Below are 16,809 nucleotides of genomic sequence, written 5' to 3' on the forward strand. Positions count from 1 at the left end.
CCTCTCCATCATTAATTCATGCCGAAGGTAGACATGAAATGCTGGAGTAACTCAGTGGGAACAGGCAGCATCTCTGGAAAGAAGGAATGGGTGACGTTTTGGGTCGAGACCCTTCTTCAGAGTGGGCGGGCAGAGATAGAATGTAGCCAGAGACAGTAAGACCACTGGGAGAACTGGAAGGGGGAGGGGATGGAGAGAGAGGGAAAGCAAGGGCTATTTGAAGTTAGACAATTCAATGCTCATACCGCTGGAGTGTAAGGTACCCAAGCGAAGTATGAGGTGCTGTTCCTCCAATTTGCGCTGGGCCTCACTCGGACAATGGAGGAGGCCCAGGACAGAAAGGTCAGTTGGGAATGGGAAGGGCAGTTAAAGTGCTGAGCAACTGGGGGCTCAGGTAGGTTAAGGCAGACTGAGCGGAGGTGTTCAGCGAAACGATCGCCGAGCCTGCGCTTGGTCTCGCCAATGTACAGGGGTTGACACCTGGACAGCGGATACAGAAGATGAGGTTGGAGGAAGTGCAAGTGAACCTTTGCCTCCCTGAAAAGAGTATTGGGGTCCTTGGGTGGAGTAAAGGGAGGAGGTAAAGGGACAGATGTTGCATCTCCTACAGTTGCAGGGGAAAGTACCTGGAGAGGGGGTGGTTTAGGTGGGAAGGGACGAGTTGACCAAGGAGTTGCGGAGGGATTAATTCATGCCTGCAGTGTCAGACATGGTCAGAGTGAATCTCTGTAAGCAGTAGATTGTTAAGCATGATTCCATACTAATTCCTTGGGTTTGATTTAGAGACCTCTATGACTGCATGAGCAAATAAGATAAATAAAAGATTTTGATCACTCATAACGAGATCTTTGCAAAGAAGAAACCAAGTGGTACGTGAGATCTGCATACACACCATTACCTTCAAAAAACTAGTGCGAGTGTCTTCTCTTGCGATCTGAACTTTGGCCAAGTCCTTCACGTGAACAGATGCTGCTTGGATGTGGAATGCAGGTACGATCAGCTCCATATCTTTTGCAGCAAACACGGAACCATCTGCTTCAACCCGCAAGTCTGGATTTGAGATTGAAAACTCCAGTCCTTCATTCCCACTGCAGTCATCAAAGAGCACTGAAAGACATTGAAAGAAAAGGCAATTAAGATATACCGTAGCTTTACCTGCCAGACTATATTACAGGTCCACCACAGATTTTACAACAGCCTTGTTTCCAGAGCCTTTCTGGATTATCCATTTTGCCAGACCAACAGAGTTCACGGCCACCGAGAGGAGGCCAATGGTATCAGAATGGTCCATCTAGGAACCAAGATCTAGGAATCAAGAACCAGGGAAGCCTGCAAAGTTGGCCGGGGAAGTCGGCCATGGGAATGGATATGCTGGCTCTGGCCGAGCCGGAGTTCCAGAGCCCTGGCCTCAGGCTGCAAATTCGACCCACTCATCGGCCGCGGAAGTCAGCAATGGGAATGGATCTGTTGGCTATGGCTGGGCTAGAGTTCCAGAGCCCCAGCCACAAGGGAAAATTCGACCCGCCAGTTGGCGCAGAAGTCCTGATGAGATCAAGATCGTCTGCCTCACCCGGCCTAGGCGCTACATTTTCGGGGAGACTTCTAGTGGGGGGTTTCAAGTGCGCTTTCATCATTTTGTCTGGATTAAAGGAGGTGCCAGAAAATCAGTGGACTTGCATTCTTAAGACAAGGCACAGTGGTGTCTCAAGTCTAAGGAGCAGGCCACCTCTGGTTCCTACACAATGTACATGGATTGCTTCTACCAATATGCATGTAAAATGATAAGAAAGCATTCATTGCATTAGTAGGATATTGACTTCTGACTATCAATATCTCACAACACATAAAGCTGGATGACAACATCAATGTAAAACCAATGCACCAACATTTAATATACATTTAAAAGAAGCAGCAATCTTTTCTCTTTGGCCTATTGTACAACTAATGTGAATATCTACAAACAATCAGATCTGTTCTGGTCATGATTTGCAAATAGTTTTCATAGCACTTGATGAGGCATTTGCAAATTGGTGATCAGAATCAGGATTTATTTTCAATTCACTGACCTTTGGCACATATTGTTTTGTTTATTTTTGTTACAACACTGGCATTTGTTCTCTCGATTCCATCCAATAGACAATAGACAATAGGTGCAGGAGGAGGCCATTCGGCCCTTCGAGCCAGCACCACCATTTAATGTGATCATGGCTGATCATTCTCAATCAGTCCCCCGTTCCTGCTTTCTCCCCATACCCCCTGACTCCGCTATCCTTAAGAGTGCTATCCTTAAGAGCTCTATCTATCCCCCCCCCCCCACCGTGTTATCTACAAACAATTAGAAGAGCAGAACTTACTATTTTATTTTACTAACAAATGAACCAGGTTATTTTTGAAATTCCCGATTTTTTCTCACATGAGCGCATCAAACCAAAAATTAACCAGTAGCCAGCGAGTTATAAAATAACTCTTCCCCCATATTATTCTCCCCTCTCTCATCAGGCAAGAGGTACAGCAGTGAGAAAAAAAAAACCTCCAGATTCAGGGACATTTTCTTCCCAGCTGTTATCAGGCAAGTGAAACATTCTATCACCAATTAGAGAGCATTGGAGATCCTTTTTTGATCTGATTTTGCTGGACTTTATCTTGCATTAAGATATTCCATTTATCATGCATCTGTACACTGTGGATGACTCGATTGTAATCATGTATTGTCTTTGCGCTGACTGGTTAGCATGCAACAAAAGCCTTTCACTTTCCCTCGGTACACGATAATAAACTAAACTGAAGTAAACTATAGATCCCTTCAATGGTGGGGAGGCCAGTACTCATGATGGACTGGGCAGTGCTCACTTTTTTCCACAAACCAAAACAATATTTGCAGTAAATTTGGTCCCTTGGCTGTGAGCCAAAGGTCAGTGAATTGAAAATAAATCCTGATTCTGATCACCAATTTGCAAATGCCTCATCAAGTGCTATGAAAACTATTTTGCGATAAGTACTGTATGTGAAAAGGTAAATAGAGCATAAGAAATGAAGGCAGGAATGGGCCATGCACCTCACCAAGCCTACTTTGTCATTCGAGTAGATTATGGCTGCTCTGATTGCTGGCCTGATCCAATTAACCTGAAATTCCCATCGAATAACTTCAAACTTCAAAAATGTGTAATAAATACAACTTCTAGCACAGCGAGTAGCAAGCTTGAATTATCCTATGCTGGTGCAAGCAAGGGTCGCAAGCAGACAGCTTGTGCCAGCCTAATTTTTAACTTCATAATGTCAGCTGTGGCTCCAATTGCAGCACTTGCCTCCCTCTTGAGGTTGAGGGGCAGGGACTTGAGCAAATATACTTTAGACCTGACCATCGAATGTAGTAAGGCAAGGCAAGGCAAGGCAAGTTTATTTATAAAGCACATTTCAGCAACAAGGCAATTCAAAGTGCTTTACATAAAACATTACAGAGCAATTAAAAGCAATTGAAAACAGTCATTAAAGAGAATAGAAAATAAAAACATGCTAAAATAGAATAAGATAGGTATAAAATACAAGAATAAAAGTTGAAATAAAAGTTACAGTGCAGTGTAAGAAATTAATAATTATTTGATTTTATAAAAGGCAGTGTCAAACAGAAAAGTCTTCAGCCTCAATTTAAAAGAACTGAGAGTTGCAGCGGAGAGTTGCACCTACAGTTTAAATTCCATTTGGAATATTTTGGATTTACCAAGAACTAAGAACCTGCAGCTTTCCGGGAGTAGTGCTGAACTGTTATTGATATTGTCTTTTGCACAGTGTCTCTCATGGACATAATGGAGCCCATTGCATTATTCTGAAGAGCTGACAAGTTGTCCTGGCTAATATTGATTCCACATTCAACATTATAATCGTACCACATTATTGTTCATTGGAATTTGATATGTCAGCCACATTCCCTATATTGCAACATTATTTACACTTCAAAATATACGTCATTTGTTTCTATATATTTGCAATATCCTGAAAAGGATGCAAAAATCACTGTAGAATTGGATTTTCAGTACGGGATGTATTTCAGTAATTTACAGTTTACTGCCATATGATTTCAACGAGGTTAACAAAGCAAGACAGCAATAACAACATAACATAACAACACTTTATTGTCACTCGGCACAACACCGAGCGAAATTTCAGCAGTCACACAAAATACAGCAAAAAGAAAAGAACACAGGACACCCGACCCCAACACAAACATCCATCACAGTGACTCCAAACACCCCCTCACTGTGATGGAGGCAACAAAACTTCCCCTCTCTTCCCCCCGCACCCACGGACAGGCAGCTCGACCCCTACCGAGGCAAACGACACGCACAGCCCCCGCAAGGGGATGGAAGGCCCCCCGGCCGAGCCGCCCCGGGCACCGAAACGTCCCGCGGCCACACCGGGCGATGTTAAGTCCAACGGCCGAGCCGCACCGGGCACTGAAACGTCCCGCGGCCGAACAGCGCTGACGATGTTAAGTCCAGCGGCCAAGCCGCACCGGGCACTGAAACGTCCCGCGGCCACACCGGGCGATGTTAAGTCCAGCGGCCAAGCCGCACCGGGCATTGAAACGTCCCGCGGCCGAGCCGCACCGGGCACTGAAACGTCCCGCGGCCACACCGGGCACTGAAACGTCCCGCGGCCACACCGGGCGATGTTAAGTCCAGCGGCCAAGCCGCACCGGGCACTGAAACGTCCCGCGGCCGAGCCGCACCGGGCACTGAAACGTCCCGCGGCCGCACCGGGCGATGTTAAGTCCAGCGGCCGAGCCGCACCGGGCACTGAAACGTCCCGCGGCCGAGCTGCGCCGGCAATGTTAAGGCCCGCAGCCGAGCCGCACCGGGCACTGAAACGTCCCGCAGCCGAGCTGCGCCGGCAATGTTAAGGCCCGCAGCCGAGCCGCGCCCCGGGGAAGAGACCTAATAAAATAAAGGTTTCCCCCCGCCCCACCCCCCCCCCCCACCCCACCCCACACCCCCACCACACCCCCACCACACACCCCCACCACACATACACAGCCAAAAACAGAAACAAAAACCATCCCAACACCGACACAAACAAAAAAAAAAAAGAAAAAAAGACAACAGACTGCCAGAGAGCCGCAGCCCCAAGGAACTGCAGATGCTTGGGTCAGGCAGCCTCCTTGGAGAACATGGATGGGTGACGTTTCAGGTCGAGACCCCTCTTCAGACTGGGTTTTTCTTGAGTCTGAAGAAGGATCCAACCCATATCCATGTTCTCTAGGAATGCAGCTTAACTCGCTGAATTACTGCAGCATTTTGTGTCTAGCTAAAGCAAGATAGCACAAGCTTATGAGATGTAACAGCAACAATGCTGTGTTTCCACATTAATAAGATCACGTGTCTTCTGCAGGGCATGCAGCAGCTGCCTACTGCCTGGACACTGCTGACCTCCATGGCGAGAACCGGCTTACCATTTACCAACCTGCCAATGGTGACTTCATTGTCAGCGCTATTCAGATCCTAAATGATCAGCTCCAGCATACAATCAGGCTTTTTTTGTAATGTAATGGCATCACAAAGAGGTGGGGGTGGGGGTCTGGGATGCAGGCCAGAACAAATACCCACATGGAACAGGAGAAATCTTAGACATGTGTCTAGGTCATGCCCCCTTAGCTTTGCTAGCTGTCAAACTTCTCAATAGACAATAGACAATAGTTGCAGGAGGAGGCCATTCGGCCCTTTGAGTCAGCACCACCATTCAATGTGATCATGGCTGATCATTCTCAATCAGTACCCTGTTCCTGCCTTCTCCCCATACCCCCTGACACCGCTATCCTTAAGAGCTCTATTTAGCTCTCTCTCGAATGCATTCAGAGAATTGGCCTCCACTGCCTTCTGAGGCAGAGAATTCCACAGATTTACAACTCTCTGACTGAAAAAGTTCTTCCTCAAGTACTGTGAATATCTCTTAATATCCTTGATATTCAGAAACTCTTAACTATCAATGAAGTAATTACAATGTCCCAGGTCACGGTCCTCAGGCACCTAAACTTTATAACTGAAGAGAGCAGGGAGATGAGGGTGTGGGTCTTTGGTTATTTTAGCTATTTTTTTGAGGCTGCACCTCCTGTAGATCCCTTTGATGGTGGAGATTCAAAGGGATCTACGAAATGGGTGATAATGTTCACTACTTCCTGCAGCCTCCTTCATTCGTGGGTGTTTGAGTTATACAAAGATATATATTTACATTATAAAAATATATGTTTACACATTGCAAAAATATATATTCCTTTAAAGCATAAAAATGCTAAAAGAAAAGCAGCATTAAATTAAAGAGGGAATGGGTGACGTTTTGAGTCAAGACCCTTCTTCAGACTGAGGATCTCGACCCGAAACGTCACCCATTCCCTCTCCCCTAGATGCTGCCTGACCTGCTGAGTTACTCCAGCATTTTGAGATACCTTTGATTTGTACCAGCATCTGAAGTTATTTTCCTACATTAAATTAAAGGAAGTGGCTTGTAAGGTTGTCAGAAACAGCAGATCTGAAGATTGGCAGCATTTTCGAAGTTGGCAAAGGAAGACTAAAAAATGTTAGATGAAAAGGCATGTTGAAAATTAGAGGAGGCTAAAAAGAGCCATAAACATGGATTGTAAGAGTTTCTATGCAAAATGGGAAAGGGTAAATGTAAGCCCTTAAGAAGTCGGGAGAAATTATCAAGTGGGATAACAAAATGGCAGACGAATTAAATAGTTATATTTTATCTGCCTTCACAGAAGAGAACACAAACAACCAGCCAGAAATATTAGAGTACCAGGTCTAGTAAGAACAAAGAACTGAAAGAAATAAGCATCAGTCAAAAAGTAGTCTGGGAGAAGTTGGAGAGTTTGAATGTCAATAAATCCCAGGGACATGATGGCCTACAGAGCAGAATTTTTGAAAGAGATGGCTATCGAAATAGTGGATGATCTTATCATTATTTATAGATTGTAGTATTGTTCCCATGTGGTGGAGGTAAATATGACCCCACTATTTAAGAAAGGATGGAGAGAGAAACAAGGAAACTACCAACCAGTTGATAGTAATGACAGTGGCCAGGAAAATAATAGAATCTGGAATAAAGGATGTAATAACAGAATACTTTGAGAGAAAAAACCCATTCAAATCGATTAGAATTATCATGGATTCATGATATCATGTTTGATTAATCTATTGGAGTTCTTTGAGGAGATCAGTTTAAAAAAGGGGAAACCAATGGATGTGGTGTATATGGACTTTCAGAAGGTCCCACACAGAGTGTTGGTGAACAAGGGAAGGGGAACCAAGAACCAGAGGACATCGATTTAAGAGGAGAGGGGAAAGATTGAAGGGGAAAGACCTGATGGGCAACGTTTGAATTCAGAGGGTGGTGGATACATGGAACAAGCGGCTTGAAAAGGGAGTTGAGGCAGATACAATAAAAATATTTAAAAGTCAAATGGACAGATACATGGGTGTGGGCAAATTGGACCGGCTTAGATGGAGCATCTTGGTGGGCATGGATGGAGATGGAGCATCTTGTGGGCTTAGATAGAGTATCTTGGTGGGCATGGATGGAGATGGAGCATCTTGTGGGCTTAGATGGAGCATCTTGGTGGGCATGGACGACTTGGGCCAAAAGGTGAGTTTCCATGCTGTACGATTCTATTAGAAAATTTATAAAATCTTATAAAATCAGGATTCATACCAATCCACAAAACTGCACCTCAGTGCAAACAAAGATGTAATTACTATGAGTAATCTCTAATGATACACAAAACAGGAACAAAATTGCTTTATAAAACTGGAGTTGCGACCAATACAAAAATGGAATGAGAATTAGTTTAGTTTAGTTTATTATTGTTGTGTGTGCCAAATGCTTTTTGTGCTATCCAGTCAGCTATACAAGATTACAATCAAACTGAACACAGTGCACAGATACAGAATTATGAGAATAACGTTTAGTGCAAGATAAAGTCCAGTAAAGTGCGATTAAAGATAGTTCGAAGATCTCCATTGAGGGAGTTGGGAGCTCAGAACCGCTCTCCAGTTGGAGCGAGGATAACTCAGTTGCCTGATAACAGCTGGTAAGAAACTGTCCCTGAATCTGGAGGTATGCATTTTCAAACTTCTGTTCCTCTTGCCTGATGAGTCCTGACCCGAAACATCACCCATCCATGTTTTCCAGGAATGCTGGAAAAACCCGCTGAGTTACACCAGCATTTTGTGTCTTAAATTTGGACCATATCGGCTCCAAAGAAATGGTATCTAGATTATTCAATTGCCAGACTACAAGTCTCTGTTCAGGTTTTAACATGTTCCTGTATTTTCTTGTGCACTCCCCTTCCAACGTTCCTGCTCGGCTGTTTTTTCCTCAAGGCTTTTTCTCCTTTATAGCACTAAATTTGACAAGCCACTTTAGGTCATACTTGTAAAAAAATTAGTTGATTGAATTTTGGGATAATTTATATTGCACATTTACTCTTGTATTGATGTTGGTAAAGGTGTTGCACTGCCTATAAACTTTCCCTATCCATGGACCTGTCCAAATGTTTCTTAAACTTTGATACTGTCTGCCTCAACTACCTCTTCTGGCAGCTCGTTCCATACACTCACCGCCCTCTGTATGAAAAGGTTACCCCATGAGGTTCCTATTAAATCTTTCCTCCCTTACGTTAAACCTTTGAGCTCTGGTTCTTGATTCCCCTACTCTGCAGTCTGTCCTCTTGATAAACGGGATCATTCATGAAGAAGGCAGGTTCACGTTCCCTCAAAATGTAAATTGTTTTCGATCAAATGCTGAATTTCCTGAATATGATCGCCATGTTTCTGACAAACACATGAAATGCTTCATTCTATGGGAGCGTGAACTGTTGGACGTCTACAGCAGTTGGCACTGCCCAGATAGATGGGTCCTGGAACACAAGAGCCACCTTCTGCTTTCCTGGCTCCTCCACACTAACACACTCTCCACAGCAGATGAGTGCAAGCAGAATGGGATCCACATAGGATAGCTGTGCAAAACACAATTGGCCTCTCCAAGAGCAATGAGCTGGAACTCAAAGAGTTGCAGAAGTGTTAACATTGTGCACAGTTACACATCTAGTAGAGTCACTGCCTCAGAGCTCCAGGATCCATGGGTTCCATCCTGACTCTTGTGTTGTCTGGGTGGAGTTTTGCACATTTTACCCGTAACCACCTGGGTTTCTCCCAGGTTCACTGATTTTCTCCATTAGTCAAAGGGCATGCAGGCCAGTGGAGTCATAGAGTCATGCAGCACGGAAACAGGCTCTTCAGCCCAACTTGCCGACCAAGATGCAGCATTCACGCTCATCCCACTTGTCCGCATTTGGCCCATATCCCTCTGAACCTTTCTTATCCATCGAGAAGGTCAATTCACAATATGAATTGTGTGTAGTGTGTAAAATCTGGGGGGAGTTGAGGGGAATGCAGTGAGAATAAGAAATGTGTGTGCTACTAAGAACTCAAGATGACACAAGGGCAATGTTAGATGAGCTGGCATGAGAAGATTATTACCACAGAGAGACTAAACATTGGATGACAACTTGGCAATATATTTACGACAGTGAGGGTGACCATCACAGAGAAATCCACAGCAAAGCAGTCCTGGCAAATCCACAACAAATAGGTTTTTTTTAATTTCGTATTTTCTGCAAATACTCGAACTTACCTAAAAATGACGAAAATACTAATCAAGCATCTATTTTTTTTGTGGTCAGCTAACATCAGTAAAGGGTCTGTCCCACTTAGGCGATTTTTTAGGCGACTGCCTGCGACCGTCAAAGTCGTAGCAGATCGCCAACATTTTCTTTTACCCTACGACAATGACCACGACAATGCCCCAGGTTAAGAGATGCATATCTGGGAGATGCATATCTGGTTTCTGGGTTGCATATCTGGGTTGGGAGCCTACTTTAAATGTAATCGCTGATGGCCATAAACATCGCAAAAATTGCCACGCCCTCCTAACCGTCAAACTGTCGCCTCCAATCTACCTGTCAAATGTCCTGACGGTAAATAAATTGGTAAAAAAACAAGTATTTTATGGTATCTTCAAATGACTTTGCTTAATTTAATATTATGTGCTTCTAAATGCATCTAAGAGAACCTAGCAAACCTGGGGACAGCATGCGACAGCGCCCGCAATAAGCAACGATACCTAGCGACAAGCCAGCTGTCGCCTTGAAATTTCAAACCGATTGATTTCTCAGCGGCACGCCGAGATCCACTACGATTCTTTGAAGACTCCTCACGCTCATGCCTGCGACACCCCGGCGAACTGTCGGCCACAGCCTAGTCGTCGGCAGTCGCCTTAAAATCGCCTAATTGGGACAGGCTCTTATCTGATCCAACAATGTATGAGGAGTCATGCCACATGGTATACTGTTCCTCACTGCGTATGGTTTTAGAGACACAACGTGAAAACAGGCCCTTCGGCCCACCAAGTCCATGCTGACCACCGATCACCCATTTACACAAGTTTCCATGTTATCCCACTTTCTCATTCACCTCTTACGTATCAGGGGCAACTGTGTATTTTTTTTAAAGAGGCCAATTAATCTACAAACCCACACGTCTTTTGGATGTGGGAGGAATCCAGAGCACCAGAAGGAAACCTACACAGTCACAGGTAGAATGCTCAAACTCCACGCAGAGGTCAAGATTGAACCCAGGTCTCTTGCACTGTGAGGTAGCAGCTTTATACGCACCTGATGAACCATCTCTGAGTGAAGACATTACTTCCCACCTTAGAATTCATTCCTCTTTCTTCAAACCGTGCCCCTGGTCCTGGACTCCCTAGTCAGAGGAAGCATCCTGCTCGTATTCAGCTGTAATGCCTTTTAAGAATTATGTACCACTCAGGATTTCTCATTCTTCTAAACCCTAAAAATACAATTTTAGTTATCACAATCTTTCTTCATTCCTGGAACCGGTCTAACGAGGCCTGGATAGACTGGATGTGGAGACGATGTTTCCACTAGTGGGAGTGCCTAGGACCAGAGGTCATAGCCTCAGAATAAAAGGACATTCCTTTAGGAAGGAATGAGGAGGAATTTATTTTGTCAGAGGGTGGTGAATCTGTGGAATTCATTGCCACAGAAGGCTGTGGAGGCCAAGTCAATGGATATTTTTAAGGCAGAGATAGATTCTTGATTAGTATGGGTGTCAGGGGCTATGGGGAGAAGGCAGGAAATTGGGGTTAAGAGGGAAAGATAGAGCAGCCATGATTGAATGGCGGAGTAGACTTGATGGGCCAAATGGCCTCATTCTTCTCCTATCACTTATGAACTTATGAATCTTCACTGCACTTCGTTCTGAAGTAAAGGGGTGAAAGCTATACAGAACAATTCGCAAATTGGTTTTCAAATCACACCATCCTTATATCACCAAAAATGTGTCCTTCCCTTTTTCCAGAAGTACACATCATCAATGTAACACATCACTGTTACGACTATTTATTTATGTCCAGGCATTTCTGCATTACTATGGATGCAAATAGTTCTTATACATTTATACTATGTACTGTTATCTGGCACAGTGCTGATTTTATTTGCTCAAAATGCTTTATTGATGAGTGAGAACAAGTACTAGCCTGTAGCTCACAGCACCACTGAAAAGACGGAGGGGGGAAAAAAACATTACGTGAACCTTGTTTATAGATCTACAAACTATAATTAATATTGCACTTATTCAGTCACTTTAAATTAGTAGATTACAAATATGTCACACGAATTGCCTTGCTCGAACCAGAAGGATTTACATGAATCTAATGTCTGAATTACATTAGACACTAATCCACAAATATGTCCTCAATTCCCACTGCTCCCACAGACCAAGACAGCCTTTGATTTAGAAGGGCCCAGGGGATATGAAGTTCATGTCAGTACCATTTATAAAGCTGAAAAACAGTTTGTATGCAGCACAAGTGGTTTAACAAAACAACTGGGATTTTTTCTTATTGCATTAATGAAATATCAGAGTACAGAGAAAATGTATCTGAAATAAACCATGCAGATAAATTATTTATTTCTGGACTTTGATTGTCGATGTGAACATATGTTAAAATCTGTGAGATTCACTTTGATGAAATGGAACCAGAAAAATGGATGAAATTTTTAATAGAAAAACGTATGAGTTGTAATGGGCCTCCCAACTCCGCCCTCGTCCCTGTGCACGCCTTTCTTTCCACTCTCCCCCTCACCTAGTTCCTATCCCTTCCTCCACCTCCTCCATTCCCTCATCTTCTACACCTGCCTACTCTGCCCCACCCCATTTTTCTTCACCCTCCCATCACCCGTTCACTTCCGAGTTCCTCCAGCAGTTTGCTATCTGCTCAAGATTCCAGCACCTGCAGTCTCTCGTGTCTCCCTCTCACTTCCCATCTATACATACACCAAGTGCCTACCGTCAATCTATCATAATTCAGATGTCTGCAGTAGAAACCACAAACCACAGATTACATTCTGCTATTTGGTCCGAACAGTTTCAAGAATGGGATGAAGGTTGGCAGTTGCTGATCTCCAGCCTGAAGCTTCTGAGCAGTTTGACGTATTTATAAATGTGCTCCAAGGATTACAGCCAGCTAATGTTAGTTGGATTCATCAATTGGAAGAATTGGGCTTAGATGGCCAGAGTCACAGCCAAAACACATGATGATACTTCAAGTGATTCATGGCGAATGTCTCGAATGATACACTGCTCCGTAATTATGCCATTACACTTTGTTAAAGATGTAAAGTGAAGACAAATAAGCCAGGCTTCGACAGAGTGGATGTGGAGAGGATGTTTACAGTAGTGGGACAGCCCAGGACCAGAGGGCACAGCCTCAGAATAAATACAGATACAGAGCTTTATTTGTCATTCGGTACCGAGGTACCGAACGAAATTACATTGCAGTCACACACAAAAACAAAAAAAAAAGAACACAAGACACATGACCCCAACACAAACATCCATCACAGTGACTCCAAATACCCCCTCACTGTGATGGAGGCAACAAAACTTCCCCTCTCTTCCCCCCGCCCACGGACAGACAGCTCGTCCCCGACCGACCCGCACAATCCCCACAAGGGGATGGAAGTCCCCGCGGCCATACCTTTACAATGAGGAGGAGGAATTTCTTTAACTAGAGAGTGGTGAATCTGTGGAATTCATTGCCACAGACAGCTGTTGAGGCCAAGTCATTGGTAATTCTGAAGCAGAGATTGATGGGTTCTACAATATTAATGTGTCAAAGATTACATGGAGAAGGCAGGAGAATGGGGTTGAGAAGGAAATATAAATCAGCCAAGATTGAATGATGGAGCAGATACATAGAAAATAGGTGCAGGAGGAGGCCATTTGGCCCAAATGGCCCAATTCTGCTCCTATGTCTTATGATCTTATGACATTGACCTGAGTCCAATGAGGTACAAGTGCTACAACTGTTCTCTGAGTGACCATAAATGTCTTTCAGTTTGCAGAACAGTAGTGTATGGCAATATTTAAAACAATAGACTATGTTCATCATCTGTGACATTTGTTAGAGTAAAGGGACAGCTACGTTATTATCTAAACACCAGAAGCTGCTCTCGAGTGCAGTTACTCCTAAGAAAGTCACGCAAGACCACCAAAACAGCACAGTCCAATTTATTCAAATTCAGTAGAAGCAAGACTCAACATTCAGCCATTAAAAAAAATGAGAGAAAAAATGAGAGAAATTACTGGAAACATTGAGCTTGTCATGCATCACCTGTGGAGAGAGGGTTTACATTTCAAGTCGGCACGTTTGTCAGCATTGTGAAAGAGAGAAAAAAACAAAATGTTTAATCTGAGTTTGCGGAGTCTGATGAAAGCTCTCAATCCAAAACGTCACCTATTCCTTTTCTCCAGAAATGCCGCCTGACCCACTGAGTTACTCCGGCATTTTGAGTCTGTCTACAGAGAAAAAGGCAAGTTAGATTTAATTCACAGAGAAGGCAGGGGAGGAAAGAACAGTACAAAGAGAATACTCTCGGAAAAAAGAACTGCAGATGCTGGTTTAAATCGAAGGTAGACACAAAATGCTGGAGTAACTCAGCGGGTCAGGCAGCATCTCGGGAGGGAAGGAATGGGTGATGTTTCGTGTTGAGACCCTTCTTCAGACTGATGGACTGATGTCAGGGGAGGGGGTGAAACGTCACCCATTTCTTCCCTCCCGAGATGCTGCCTGACCCGCTAAGTTACTCCAGCATTTTGTGTCAACCAAGGGGAATACTCTGACGGGGTGACATCAGAAATGACCATAATTACCCCGAGGAAGCAGTAGCAATTGACAGGTTAAATGGCAGCTGTTAAGGAGTGATAATGCGGGCAAAACAGCGTGTCGTGCAGCATAATGCAAGGCTATCGCAAATGTCCAGCGGGTCAGGCAATGCTAATAAGAAGAGAGAAAGTCAAAGCAAATATCATAAATGAATGCCTTGCAGCAGACATGGCCAGTACTGCTGCAGGCAAAGAAAGTAAGTTACCCGAGATTGCTGATTTCAGTATTGAGATCGAAAGGGTGAACAGTGTAGCAGACAAAATGTGTAGGAAGTAACTGCAGATGCTGGTTTACACAAAATGCTGGAGAAACTCATGTGCAGGCAGCGCCAAACTCAGGCAGCATCTGATAGAAGGAATGGGTGATGTTGCAGGTTGAGACCCTTCTTCAGGAGGCCGACAAGGATCAGTGCTTGGATGATTCATAAATTTGCAGTCAACAGGAAAATTGGTGGAGTTGTGGATACTAAGGGAGGATATCAAAGGATAAACTCCTCCCTCGACTCCATCCAGGAACCCCGACAGTCCTTTCAGGTGAGGCAGAGGTTCACCTGCACCTCCTCCAACCTCATCTATTGTATCCATCGTTCCTGGTGTGGACTCCTATATATCGACGAGACCAAACACAGATTGGGCGATCATTTCGCTGAACACCTACGCTTAGTCCGTCTTGGCCAATGCAATCTCCCAGTTGCCAAATACTTTAACACCCCCTCCTTTTCCCACACTGACCGACCGGGCTGTCCTGGGCCTCCTCCATGTGTCAGAGTGAGCCACATTCAAATTGGAGGAACAGCACCTCATACTTCACTTGGGCAACTTACAATCCAGCAGTATATCTATTGATTGCTCCAATTTCAAGTAACTTGCATTCCCTCTCTCTCTGTCCCTCCCCCACCCTCGTCGACCTGCTAGTGTTACTGTTCATATTTCTTTGTTGTCGTCTCATCCACAGCCACCAATTAATCATTGTGGGCTCCGCTGTTCCTTGGTCATCAGTGCCTACTCAGATTTGTTCTGATTTGTACTTGTACCACCTGCGGCACGGTGGCGCAGCGGTAGAGTTGCTGCCTTACAGCGAATGCAGCGCCGGAGACTCAGGTTCGATCCTGACTACGGGCGCCGTCTGTACGGAGTTTGTACGTTCTCCCCGTGACCTACGTGGGTTTTCTCCGAGATCTTCGGTTTCCTCCCACACTCCAAAGACGTACAGGTATGTAGGTTAATTGACTGGGTAAATGTAAAAATTGTCCCTAGTGTGTGTAGGATAGTGTTAATGTGCGGGGATCGCTGGGCGGCACGGACTCGGTGGGCCGAAGGGCCTGTTTCCGCGCTGTATCTCTAAATCTAAAAAAAAATCATGCCTCTAGTTTCCCTCTCCCCTGACTCTCAGTCTGAAGAAATGTCTCGACCAGAAATGTTGCCTATTCCTTTTCTCCAGAGACGCTGCCTGACCCACTATGCCTTACTCCAGCATTTTGTGTCTATTATCAAATAGTGTCTATTGTGCCTATTATAAAATAGGATATAGACCAGTCAGAAGCATGGGTGGAGAAATGGCAGATGGTGCTTAATTTAGAAATACAGCTCCTTTGACCCGCCGAGTCCACGCCTAACAGCAATCCCCGCACTTTAACACCATCCTACACACACTAGGGTCAATTTACAATTATACCAAGCCAACTAACCTACAAACTCTTTGAAGTGTGGGAGGAAACCGGAGCGCCCGGAGAAAACCCGCGCAGGTAACGGGGAGAATGTACAAACTCTGTACAGACAGCGCCCGTAGTTAGGATCAAACCCATGCCTCTGGCGCTGTAAGGCAGCAACTTTCCCGCTGCGCCACCGTGCTGGCTCTTAATCTGGACAACTGCAAGGTATTTTGCGCATTGTGTGAAATGTTTTGGAAGTCAAATGCAAGAAGTATACTGTAAATGGCAGGATGCTTGAGAGCATTAATATGCAGAAATATCTAGGGGTACATGTGAACAGCTCCCTGAAAGTGACAATATAAGTAGATAGGGAAAGAAGGTGCGGGTATACTTGCCTTCATTGGTCAGGGCATTGTGTATAAATGTAGGCAAGTCAAGTTGCAGCTGCATAAAAATGTGTCTCAGCCACATTTGGAGGACTATATGCAGTTCTGGTTTCCACATTATCAGAAAGATGTTGCGACATTGAGGTAGGTGCAGAAGAGGTTCACCAAGATGCTACAAGAATTGGAGTGTATTTGCTATAAGGAGAGGTTGGACAAACTTGGATTGTTTCTCTAGACTACCACAAGACTAAGGTACGATCTTACAGAGAATAGACAATAGGCAATAGACAATAGGTGCAGAAGTAGGCCATTCGGCCCTTTGAGCCAGCACCGCCATTCAATGTGATCATGCCTGATCATTCACAATCAGTACCCCGTTCCTGCCTTCTCCCCATACCCCCTGACTCCGCTATCTTTAAAAGCTCTATCTAGCTCTCTCTTGAAAGCATCTTAAAGATATTTATAAAATTATGA

General features: G+C 44.5%; 1 protein-coding gene across 1 annotated transcript in view; it reads right to left on the reverse strand.

Annotated features, from left to right (window-relative positions):
* The window catches only part of cdh13 (cadherin 13, H-cadherin (heart)), a 944,123-nt gene that overhangs the window by 626,346 nt on the left and 300,968 nt on the right, over positions 1–16,809 (reverse strand). The window contains exon 3 of the mRNA XM_078400759.1: positions 899–1,107. Within this exon, the coding sequence (XP_078256885.1) occupies positions 899–1,107 (209 nt within the window). The remainder of the gene's footprint in view (positions 1–898; positions 1,108–16,809) is intronic.

The sequence above is a fragment of the Rhinoraja longicauda genome, chromosome 6, assembly GCF_053455715.1.
Source record: "Rhinoraja longicauda isolate Sanriku21f chromosome 6, sRhiLon1.1, whole genome shotgun sequence".
NCBI lineage: Eukaryota > Metazoa > Chordata > Chondrichthyes > Rajiformes > Arhynchobatidae > Rhinoraja > Rhinoraja longicauda.